Consider the following 12,970-nt stretch of genomic DNA (forward strand, 5'->3'; position numbering starts at 1 on the left):
AAAAAGGTCAAATGGACACTTTGTTGGAGGAGGCTCCTCTTGGTTTCTACTTTTTTTCTACCTCAGCCTCGGCCCCCACACTGCTCCCAAGTCAAATTATTTACAGTAAGCATTGTAGCTCATGTAAATAATGCCAAATGTAAGCTGTCTCTAGCTTGAAGTGGTTTGCCAGAACTTGGGATATTGTCCACTTAACATTAAGATTTCCCATGTACATTTTATGGATTACAAACCGATTACAATGAGAGCACTTTTGCAAACTGCAGTGTTTGTTGTGATGTTTTCTTTTATTTTCTTTTATTTTGTGAAAAAAGGCATAGGAAAAAGTATTTATATAAAAAACCCTCAGTTTCCCTTAATACACAGCTATGAAGGCGTTGCAGGTGTAGTGAGAAATACCTCAGAAGCTGCTGCTAGGTAAAGCTTTACATCAAGGCTGGACCTGACGTATACGGAAGATTATATATATATTATATTATAAATAGCTTTGACATGAATATCTGTGCATCATCAAATTTTGCATGAGACCAGTACACTGTAAACATGAGACCCCAAGTCTTTAGAGCCAGTCAGATATGTCACTGGCTCTGTTTCGGATGCACGGTCTCGTTCCAGCTGTGCCTCCCCCGCACACGTGCATGCACAGAAAAGCACACACACACACACACACACATACACACACACACACACAAATGATCTCACGCATGCATATCTCAGAACACACACATTTGCACACACAGACAGCCCACATGTGCAAACGCAAACGCACACTGACTGTTGTACAATGCAAAAAACACAAACACACGCGCGCACACACACACACACATACACACACACACACACACACACACACACACACACACACCACACACACACACAGCCCACCTCCTCACACACAGACACAGCCAGCCCACCCACTCATGTACATGCACAGTTCAACACAGACGACCAGGGTTTAGCCTGTGACTAATGCAGCATCTGTTCTCCTCCACACACAGCCAATACCTGCTAATAGGGAGAGAAACACACCGCTTCATACTTTTCTTCTCTCTCTCTCTTTATTGTGCCATGACTCACAGTAGAGTCACAGAACTCGCAGCATGTTCTATATGAGAAGAAATGATGAATTTACGCTTCAAGGGCTGAACACTAACTACGGTGTACCGGTTCCTAGGGAGACATCAGCGACTCGACAAGCTCACTTTTCACAGTCCAGGGCCGTAATTTCATTGAAAAGCTATTGCCTTGGTCACCCCTCCATTCTGATAGCTCAATTTGCGCGCTTTACAGTTATTTGTTTTCATTTTAGCTCATATATCCATTGTGTGTTGGGCTCTGAAAATCACCAAGGTGTGATTTGTGCAGTTGTGGGCAAGACAGTGAGGAGTGTTTTGACGGAAATAGCCTGAATGCATTTCGCGAGATTGATTGAGCTGGCGCTTCGATTGCTGTTGTTCCTGTGTGCTTCATGAGAGCTGACCCAAAGGCTTTTTAACGTGTACAAGGGAGTAAATAATTGCTTTTTGAATGACACTGGCTTGAAATGAAGACCGTTGCTTTACACATCTAATGTTCTGTCTCTCCCCTTCACCGTTTCTCCTCTCGAGAAGACTCTCTCCCTCTCTCTCTCCCCTCTTCACTTCCCTCTCTCTTGAATACTGGCTATTCTCTTGGAAGATGGAAAATCATTTTGAGATGCAATTTCATTTCGGCAGCTCTTCACAGCTCTGTGTATATTGAGGTCTGTGTGGCCTCTGCTTGTAAAACTATCTGTGTATTGTGTTTCTTTTCCTTTATAGAAATGGGGGCTGAATTTCAGACACATGTAATACACCTCACCCAACCTATGTGAAAATCTATCTCTAGAAACATTACGTTAGCTTTCCTAGTTCGTAGTTCACAGACTGGCGAGTTAATACAAATCCTCCAGCAGTGTTTGGTGGTAATGTAGTCCTCAGTAAATATTATTGGTAACACTTTACAATAAGTGTACATTAATTAAGGGTTAGTTAATGCTTAATAAGGGTTAGTTAATGCTAACTAACTAGTTAATGCTTAGCATTAACTAACCCTTAATTAACAGTTAACTAATGTGTCTGGTAATAATTTACTAATGGTGTGCATGATAACTAAGGTATTAATTTATACATTATTTAATAGTTTATAAAGATGACTATTAAATACTGTATAAATTAATATCTTCGTTAACATAAACACCATTAGTAAATGATTACCAGACACATTAGTTAACTGTTAATTACCCTTAATTAATGTACCCTTATTGTAAAGTGTTACCATATTATTTCTTTTCCCAGTAATGAGTAGTGTAACTGATTACTATTTCAATTTCAGTAACAACTCAGTTGAGGCATACAAAGTGCTAGCTTAGATAAGAAATGGCAGTTTACCTACTCTGGGTGGAAGTATTCCCTCTACTTTTTGATTTTATGAAGCCAAAGCATGACAGGAACATTGGACAAAAATACAATTTAATTATCCTGATCATTCACACAGAAACACACAGGAGAGGCAACTGAGTTATCCTGATTTTTGAACATAAGAAAGGACTCAATTTCCAATTTTAGGGGTGTAGTGGGAAAGTAAGATAATGAGTAGTATGAGTAATGAGCACGAATGAGTAATAATATTACTGCTCCCAGGGGGTAATAAGTTAAGTTATTATTACTTTTGAAATGAGTAACGCGTAATAAGTAATATGTTAGTATTTTGAGTGACTTGAGTGACATTTTTCATTTTCTCACACATATTATCTTGCATGTACTGTGTGTACTTTACTTGTATGTTCAGTGTCTGTATTGATTATTTGATGCCAATTACATTAATCTTGCACCACTTTCTGTTTTGTACCCATTATGTATTATGTGTCTAAACATTTTTCTAATTCATAACCTTGCATTTGTTTTTGTCCACACATTTTTATTGAACATTTTTGTTGGTGAAGCTGAAGGTGAAGTTGGTGATGTCATAATGTGTCATGCGTGCTCTCTGACTTTCCCCTTATCTGTGCTAATGAGAAATAGCAGTGATTAGTGAAATGTTTGACTTGACACACGCTGCTTATAAAGGAGCAACAATGGGATGCACTGTACTAGATACTTACCACCCACAGAGAGACAAATACAGTGACAGAGACAAGAGGAGGCTATCCCCACAGATTTGATAAACTGCCTTTCTTCCTCCTCTTCTTCACACCCTTTCCTACCCTTCCTTCATTTCTCTACATCCTTCCTGCCCTCTTTCTTCTGTCATGATCAATTACAGGAAAGATCAAGAGGGGCTAAAACTGTTTACAGGGAGCGATCAAAAGCTCTATTTGTCTTTCTTATGCAACCTCAGCCCAGTTAATAAATGATCTATGTTGGCAACAAATGCAAAAAGAATCACATCAGCTTTTGTTCTGGGGGGTAATTAGTGACATGAATAAGCCCCTCTGGCCCATCCTGTTTGCCTCTGTAATGGAAATCTGGCTAATGGGAGATCTGAGAACCCCAGCTGGGTTGCAGGGAAGCATGCTGGGAAAGATTTGCACAGAGAAGCTGGCGACGAGGCCGAGGACACACTGTGAGTAAATCAAACATCTCTCATGATTATCAGTATGTGCCCTGCGTGCGACGTCAGTGTGACACATACTGTATAGAGGTGTGTGTGTGTGGGTAGCATGTATGTGTGTGAATGCGTCAATGAACTTGTTTAAACACACACACACACACACACATACACACACATATATCCCTCTGTGTCATTAACCTTTCCAACGACAATCTAATATTGCTCTCAGTGGCTTCTCACCTTCTTTGTTTTGTCCATGGCCTTCAGTATGGACATGTTCAGGTCTTCTAAGGCAGCAAGAACATTCTCATATTCACCAAGATGCTGGGAGAAGTACTCTTCAAAAAGTGAAAGACAAAAAGAAGCATGTGTTTAACAACTATGACGAGAACTGCAGGGGCATGTTTTGTGTGCTTTTTCAACTCATACATTGAAGCAGTGTGTGTGTGCGTGTGTGTGTGTGTGTGTGTGTGTGTGTGTGTGTGTGTGTGTGTGAGACACTGCAGCCGCACCTCTAGGGGTTTGGAGACAGAGCATGCGACCATGCCTAACATGGTTCATTCCTTATGCTGGGAACAAGTCACATAGCATTTGAATCTATTGCGCCCCTGACTGTGAGGTGAAGCAACACGGTAGACTAATAGGAAACAGACAACTTGTGCACTTCCCTAATACATCTTCATATTGTTAGCATTAAATCAAGTCATTCTGATTTAGATGAACGCTCAACTTACCGCACAGCTCATCAGTATCCACATTGCTGAAAAACAAAAAAAGGTACACATAAGTTATAATAAATTAGAATATGTTATAATGAAGACTTGGTCACTGTGCAGCAGGCAGGGTTAAGTGAGGTAACAGACGGATTCGTATTTTCTCTGCAAAAACTATGATTTTGATGAAGAATCAATATGCCTGATGAAGAACGAGAGAGAGAGAGAGAGAGAGAGAATGAAATCCGCTCTGAATAATGTAGTTTCATTTTTCCTGAGGGGAACGTGAGACACCAGTGGGCCAGACGGTGTATTCCTAACAGGAAACCCTTGAGGAACTGGGCTGTTTGTGATGAATGTCCATGCATGTGTGTGTGTGTGGGTGTGTGTGTGTGTGTGAGAGAGAGAGAGAGAGCGAGCGAGAGAAAGAGAGGAAAAGAGATTAGGTGAAAGGGAGTCTTCATGACTGTGTGCACAATGCTTCAGCCCTCCAAAACATGCTTGCTGTGTGTATCTATGTATGTTTGCTTTTTGTCGATGCCAGTGAGTCTGTGTTGTTTTTATATTCCCTAATGCATCATTTCTTCTCCACCTATCCAAAGTCCTAAATTTGGTACAGTGCAAACTCACTCCAACATACTGTATGTAGGTGAGAAGAACCCTTTAAAGAGGAAAATAAGCAATCATATCATCTGTATAGCTATAGACACAAAGGAGATGTCCTAATCCTCGTTGTGGTAAAGTAGTGGTGGGAATTCCATTGGTTTTAACTGTAGTCCAGGCAAGTTCTAGCTGAAATCACAGTCATTCACATGGGAAAGTGCCCCAGTGTTCAACTGGTCCAAACAGGAGAAAACACTTAGAGCCCCAGTGGACAGACGAGAGCAGAAGAGGTAAAACAGAGGTTGCGTGCTGAGCTGGGGGATGGAGAAAAATACTTTTGCTTGTGATGTTTGAGACACAATTTGAAATTTGAGCACTGAAAACAAATTTGACCGAAAAGAGTGTAAAAAACATGCAAAATTATAATGAAACCAGATGTTTTATATGTAGTCGAATCTATTGCATCCAAACCTCACGGTGTCAGACTGACTAGTTAACAGAATGTGTGTATCGATACAAATATGCATTAAGGCAAAATTCCATTAAATTTGCACAATTGCTGGAATGCCCTTAATGGTATTTGCAATCACAAATCTTTCAACTGCCAGTTAAACTTTCCACATTTCAGGAATATATATGCATACATTTATAAATTTTAATGACTTGAATTACTTATTATTTTTCAATCATCTACATCTACACAATTTCTGAAGGGTTTATGCTCCTCTTCCCAACTAAACAAACCCAGTGGGTTAGCCTGACAGGCAGATATTTGCTGATCCATTCCTTAATCGATAGAGGATTCAGTTTGAAACTTTAAAATTACTTCAAAGTAATGAGTCCTGGGCTAGTCAAGTGCTCCATGACTTGGCATGGTGACGGTGGCTGCGATGATGTGTATGTGTGTGTGTATGTGTGTACATGTTTATGTATGTAATTGTGTACTTGAGGTGTGTGAAATATTATCATCCTTACCATGCCATACCTTTTGTGACAGCTTTAGTTCCTAACACAGCTAAATTACCATTATTATGATACACTCATGATGAGGATGACACTGCTATCATGGATAAACATGATCATTATGTCCTTCATAATCATCATCATGATTGTTTGTGCGATCTCTCTCTCTCTCTATCTCTCTCTCTCTCTCTCTCTCCCTCTGCCTTGCTGCAGAACTGAACATTTAACAGAAATAAGCATTCAGGCATTCACTCAGTTCAAACCAGCCTTTGATATCAGGCTCTGCAATCGTGAAAAATATACAGCATCTCATGATTCATCTTTCACTTTGTAGATCTACTCATCCACTAACCATGAATGCAGCTAATTTTAAGGTTGTGAAAACATCTCATTCACTGATCTGCTCTTAGAAGTCAAGCTCACTTTGAGCAGCGATCCAGATGATACTTAAAGGTTGACAGCAACACATGAAGATATCAAACAGTGTGTCAACATGTGGATAAAAACAACTACAGTTCTGCTGCATGCTTTGGCTATGGAAACAAGGAGGAGTGATTGGAAACTGCTTAGGAAGTGAAGTGAAAGCTGGAACTGGAACAGCTGTATCAGTACTGAACTCAACTCCATCCCAGACAATGCCTCCCACCCCGTCTGTGTTGAGCTGCTGCAGCGACGGAGTGTCTTCAGCCTCCGTTTCACCCCCCCAAGGTGCAACACAGAGCGTCTCAGGCACTCTTTTGTGCCAACAGCCATCAGACTGTATAATGTTTCCTGTCCAAACGGCTCAAGCCTCAGCCAGCTAGGAAGGTGCTGAAGCAGGGTGTCTGCCCAATACACACTAACCCAGATTGATTTCACCTTACTGTGCTCTGGACTATTCTATATGGCATTTGCTTGCACTGTTTTGTTGTTTTCTGTCTCTGCATATGAGTTTCTGCACATACGCTACCTCTATATGCTCTGCACATCATAATTTTTCTGTACATATGGTACTTCCATTTTGAGTTTTAATAAGAGGACAGCTGGCAATGCACATTTCCAAATTAAGGCATTCTGAACATATGTTATCTACATCTGTAATGTGATGATTTTGCATCTTATTGACAAGTTGTATACTTCTTTACAATCCATGTTTACACTCCTAGACACTTACATGTCTCTGTACATATGTATGTCTTCTGTAGACTTGTTAATATGAATACACTGCATATATATAGGCATATATACAGTATATATAGTATACCGCTTGGACAATACTGAGCCCATGGAAAAGGTTTGTGGAAAAAACCTGTCTGTGATTCTGTGATTAGATTCTTAGATTATATCTAAGATGTAAGAACCTGACACAGGCTGACAGGCTGACAGAGAGATAGAGATTAGTTTGACATGAGTCTCCTGTGTCCTGCGGAGAGAGAGAGCCCAGGCACGCTGCCTGGAGGGGCCTCTCTTCACATGCTGGTCTGCTGTCACCACTTGGACCACACTGAGCCCGTGGAAAAAGGTTTCTGAGAATTCTCATCTGAATGTAGCCCGCTTCCTATGCATATTTTATATGAAAAGAGTCACTTTCTTATTGGCGATTCATATTACATTCCGTATTATGCATTGCGCAATAAAGTAGTTTAATACATTCCTTGCATTACATGAGCTGGGATTGGAATTCAAGCAATCACACGTTATCATACATGATAAATGCAGAAATGGCTTTGGGCATCGCTCCATTTATATTGGAAACACTATTAACAAACAGTGGTCAACCACAGTGGGTATTGGGTATCCTGATCATTCTATCCATCCAATACTTCATGTTGGAAATTTCCATTTACTCATAACAGTGTTAGTTTGTATCCAAGCTTACCTCTCCCCCATCTCCCATCTCTCTATTCTGTCCACCACAGAATAAAGCAATGAAATAAAGCCTTACTCTGTATTATGGGTGTCGATGGTGTGGAAGAGCTCCTTCAGTTCCTCGGCTGTCAAGACTCCATCAGAGAAGTAGGCCTTGAACTCATCAAAGGACAGCTTCCCATCATCTGGGGGCAGAGCACAAATTCAACTGTCAACACAGTGTCAGGACACGGCAGTCAGGACTGCAGCGTCCCGCCTGGCCACTGCTGCCTAAACGCTTCTGGGTCAAAATCACAGATTTCTTCTTGGCAAATGGCCTGGCTGAGCATTCTGTTTTGAGATGAGAAACAAAATACATCTCCAGGTATGTGGGGTATACAAATGCAAGAGAGCTGAGACCAAGGATTTGAGTTAATTCCCTTTTATTTCAATAAAATCAATAAAAAAAGTGTAATGTGGAAGTGAAATAATAGTTTGCCAACAGTTTCATGATAAATTCGAAAATCGAAGGTGAATTGACCCAAACCTGGATAAGAAGCAGCATATTATAAATTACAGCGGCAGAATCAATAAAAGGTGGGATCAAGTATATAAATTCAGTTTAATTCCATAAAGGAGAAGGAGCAATAAAGCAAAGATCATGAAAGTACACAAAAAACCCCACAGTGGAGCATTCTGCCTTGTTTTTATTACTGAGCAGCATTAAGGCTGTATAGGGTCATAACCAGTGGTACCATGAGGCCGGCTTGATGACAATCTCAAACAATCATTCATTGTTATGCTCCGAGGCTGCGCAAGCTGTTTGAAATATTCATGAGTAAAAAATAAACAGAATTTCAATCCATTTTGAGGGACCTCAAAATGGATTTCCTTCAGCAAAATGAAGATGACAAGGATTTTCCAGGAAGACTTAATGCAGGTCATCATAGTTTGACCACCAAGCAAAATTATTCAGAGTTTTGAATAAACATATAAAGAAATGTCACACAGCTGTGGCTCATATTTGTGTGACATCAGCGGACTGATTTTTTGTTTTTTACTAAAAACAAACTATACAAAAAAATTATTTATTTTTATTTGTTTCATTGCTGACTGTGAAGGATCTGTAAGAGATGTTCAATATGGCTGTCATGTTACTATATACATATACTATAAGTAGAAGGCCCTTTTGGAAGATGCACATGACAAACACACACACACACACACACACACACACACACATACATGCATATCACCCTCAGGCCCATCAACAACCCATGACAGCAGCCACACAGTGACTCACATGTAGCTGTACTTAAAAATAGTCTTGGAACAGACTTGGAATATAAATGCAGCTGTTTACACAACATTAAACAAGCAGGTGGGATGGCGTCTTATCTTGCTGTTTCACAAGAACTCAAATCAGTCACAGCATGGGGCAGACATGTCACGAATATGAAGCATATAATCCCAAATGAATCTAGAGTTTCAATTAGCCCTTTTTTCTAATCTAAAATAAGTACTTTCAGAAATCTTATGTTACCCATGTGAGAAGAACTATTTGTAGAGCAAAATGTCAGATGAAACCTGATTCCAGTGCGTGCTTTTTTGAACAGTCTAGCGTGTGAAAGATAGACTGTATGAATATTTCTCATGATCTGTGAACCCGTCTAGAAGTGATGTAAACATGGGATCTTGCTCCCCCTTTTTTGCCAGCACAACTACATTCCAGGAGATGTGTTTCCCTGACACAAAATTACTCTGGTAAATGGAGGCACTGTAAGTGTAAAGTCATGCCAAACAAAAGGTGGTCTCATCTCCCACCTCTACCACTACATGTTGTATATAAGCGTTAAGGCATAGGATCCCAAATTGTAGCAGCACATTCTGTTGTTACCATGTCGACTCCATCCAAATCTAAATGAAACGAGGATAACGAGATCAGTGCAAATTTAAGATTTCAGCTTTCATTATATAAGACCTTCATCGGAGCACACATAATGTCTCAGTAAAGAAAAACTTGCTTGAGGAGAGCGTGCGTCAACACTGTTGTTGTATGAAGAGAAATAAGTGAGGCACAGAGGCATCGTGTGTCCTTTTTCCAACACAGAAAAACTGCCCATTTGAGGCATAACATCCTTACTTCATCCTACAAATACTGTTAGGGCTACTGCATACCATGTTTTGGTGGAGGATAAAATCAATGCTGTATTATATTGCCTTTGCACTATCTAATGTTCCCCAAAAATGGCAGAAAATGGTCTTAGAAAGAAATTAATACTTGTAATTAAGTAATTGAAGGGCTGATAGGTCTTTAGTTACATCTTGTAATTTATTTGTGCCATTTTAATCACAAGTATAATTGATCCTGATATTTTATGATTTCAAAAGGGATATCGTTTTATCTTTTCACCACAGCTAAATGCAAGAAAAACAGAGCAGTCCATCAGAAAAAAAAAAAAGCAAAAGCACAAAGCCTTGAGATTCACAGTGTTATTGCACTTTTTAAAAAAAAAGATTATGTTCATGGCCTTTCTGCTTTATTAGACTGTATAGGGTGGAGAGAGACAGGAGGGATGGGAAGGAACAACCTGAATTCAAACTTGTAACAACACAATACACAAAGTGTTATTGTATTCTTAACTAAGTATCATGATAACATGCATGGGGAATAGTCATGTCATGCAGCAGCCCTAAACCACAGCACATGGCAGTGGAGGGAACAACATTTGCTTTGAGCCTCCAATCATCCACCACTAAGCGGTAAAATATCGACCGCCATAATGGGAGCACGTAAAATTTTTGACGTTTTTGTTCACTAATGCTCCAATACTGATCCTCGCTGGGCATGGTCAGTCTGCTGTTGCCATGGAAACTGAAAGAGTATCAGCGGACAGCCATGATCAGAATTTCATTGAGAAAGTAAATCTGTTTTCCCTTTGACGCAAAAGAGAAAGGAGGATTGAGGTAAAGCCAAAGTGTAGACAGAGTAGAAGAGACCAATGTGTGTGTTTGTGTGTTTGTGTGTGTGTGTGTGTGTGTGTGTGTGTGTGTGTGTGTTGGCTGGCTGGCGTGATTCTTACCATTTTTATCGGCTCTCCGTAAGATCTGTAATGAGAAAGAGGAAAGGAGGGTTGTCAAAGAATGTTTCACATCATCAAAGAAGTTGAAAGAAGAGTGTGTGTGTGTGTGTGTGTGTGTGTGTGTCTATGAACGTATATGTGCATTGCTATTCGTTCTCTATGCATGTGGGTATGCATTCTGCTCCGGTGTGCGTCCCTGTGTTTGTGTGTGTGTGTGGGTGTGTGTATGTGTGTGTGTGTGTATGTGTGTGTGTGCTTGTGTGCATATGTGCATGCGCGCGGGTATCATCGATCACACTCTCAAAAGCAGTGAGTCTTTAAATTATTGATAGTGCTGTCCCAGAGTCCAGAGGAGATGAAAGGCAGAGTGGCAATGACCACATCAGCTTTAAAAGGCTCGTACCACCAGCCTCAAAATAGTGTTGCCCACTTTCTCTTCTCAACATCTTTGCACTTGTGAAGAACAATCTCAACTGGCTTTGAGTGTATTTACACATCCTCAGAAAGTCTGACTCAACAGGTTGTGTCCCAGATTATATTTTTCCATTGCTGTCTAACCTTAAAATTTTTTTGTGGGTTCTCCCTGTTCAGATGGCAAGGAAAACTCAAAATCTGTGCCACAAAGGGTAAAAAGAAATCCACTCTTTCCACTATCTTCTGTCTCTCCTGTCCTTGTCCTTTAATTATTTTTATCAAATGTATCTCTGCTAATCAGTCTTTATCTCTTCTTTTGCTACCCCATAGCCATGCACAGAACTTCTCTATCTCTGTCTCTATCCTACCTGCTGGTTATCTCTTATCCAGAGGCATTCTCTCTCATTTCTATCATCAATCAGCCTTCATTTCTTCTTCATCTCATATCTCATCTCTGTCTCATTTTCCTCCATCTAGCTCCTTTCTCCAAACACTCTCTCTCCATTCTTATCTATCCAGAACGACATCATAGAAAGATAAATATCATAATCACATCAAATCGTGGACTGATATGATCAATCCCTCTGATGCTATATACACATAACATACATAATAATTCTTCTGCAATTGGGCCTATGTTTGGGTCTTGTCTCACCTCACCTCACCACACCTCACCTCATTTCACCTCACCTCATCTCATCTAATCTCACTTCACCTCATCCCATCCCATCTCATCTCATCTCACCTCATCTCACCTCATCTCATCTCATCTATCTCTCCTCATCTCATCTCATCTCACCTCATCTCATCTCACCTCACCTCACCTCACCTAATCTCATCTCATCTCATCTCATCTATCTCACCTCACCTCACCTAATCTCATCTCATCTCATCTCATCTCATCTCATCTATCTCACCTCACCTCACCTAATCTCATCTCATCTCATCTATCTCACCTCGTCTCATCTCATCTCACCTCATCTCATCTCATCTCATCTCATCTCATCTCATCTCATCTCATCCCATCTCATCTCATCTCATCTCATCTCATCTATCTCTCCTCATCTCACCTCATCTCACCTCATCTCATCTATCTCTCCTCATCTCATCTCATCTCACCTCGTCTCATCTCATCTCATCTCACCTCATCTCATTTCATCTATCTCACCTCACCTCACCTCACCTAATCTCATCTCATCTCATCTCATCTCATCTATCTCACCTCATCTCATCTCATCTCATCTCATCTCATCTCATCTCATTTCACCTCGTCTCATCTCATCTATCTCACCTCATCTCATCTCATCTCATCTCATCTCATCTATCTCATCTATCTCACCACATCTCATCTTGTCTCATGATCTCATCTCATCTCACCTCATCTCATCTCATCTCACCTTGTCTCATCTCATCTATCTCATCTAATCTCATCTCATCTCACCTCACCTCATCTAACCGCACCTCGTCTCATCTCATTTCGTCCCATCTTATCTCATCTAATCTCATCTCATTTCGTCCCATTTCATCTCATCTAATCTAATCAAACCTCACCTCACCTTGTCTCATCTCATTTTATCTCATCTCATCTCATCTAATCAAACCTCACCTCACCTTGTCTCATTTTTTAATCTCACCTCAACTCACCTTACCTCGTCTTATCTCACTTTATCTCACCTTGTTCCATCTCATCTCATGTCATCTCATCTAACCTGACCTCATCCTAATTAATGTTTCATACATAATGCAATGAATGAAATTGAGGCTGTAAATCTGGTGCTCCTTTTGGAGTTTTTTCCT

The 12,970-nt window shown here is 40.3% G+C and overlaps 1 protein-coding gene across 1 annotated transcript in view; it reads right to left on the bottom strand.

Moving 5' to 3' along the window:
* necab1 (N-terminal EF-hand calcium binding protein 1) overlaps positions 1 to 12,970 on the bottom strand; it is a 30,178-nt gene that overhangs the window by 15,648 nt on the left and 1,560 nt on the right. The window contains exons 2-5 of the mRNA XM_071545235.1: positions 10,760 to 10,784; positions 7,774 to 7,882; positions 4,305 to 4,330; positions 3,811 to 3,908 (exon numbers count right to left, since the gene is read on the bottom strand). Of these exons, the coding sequence (XP_071401336.1) occupies positions 3,811 to 3,908; positions 4,305 to 4,330; positions 7,774 to 7,882; positions 10,760 to 10,784 (258 nt within the window). The remainder of the gene's footprint in view (positions 1 to 3,810; positions 3,909 to 4,304; positions 4,331 to 7,773; positions 7,883 to 10,759; positions 10,785 to 12,970) is intronic.

This window comes from Centroberyx affinis, unplaced genomic scaffold, assembly GCF_046629955.1.
Source record: "Centroberyx affinis isolate AG114_WGS23_722 - 3 ecotype Tasmania unplaced genomic scaffold, CSIRO-AGI_Caff_v1 ptg004814l_1, whole genome shotgun sequence".
Lineage (NCBI taxonomy): Eukaryota > Metazoa > Chordata > Actinopteri > Beryciformes > Berycidae > Centroberyx > Centroberyx affinis.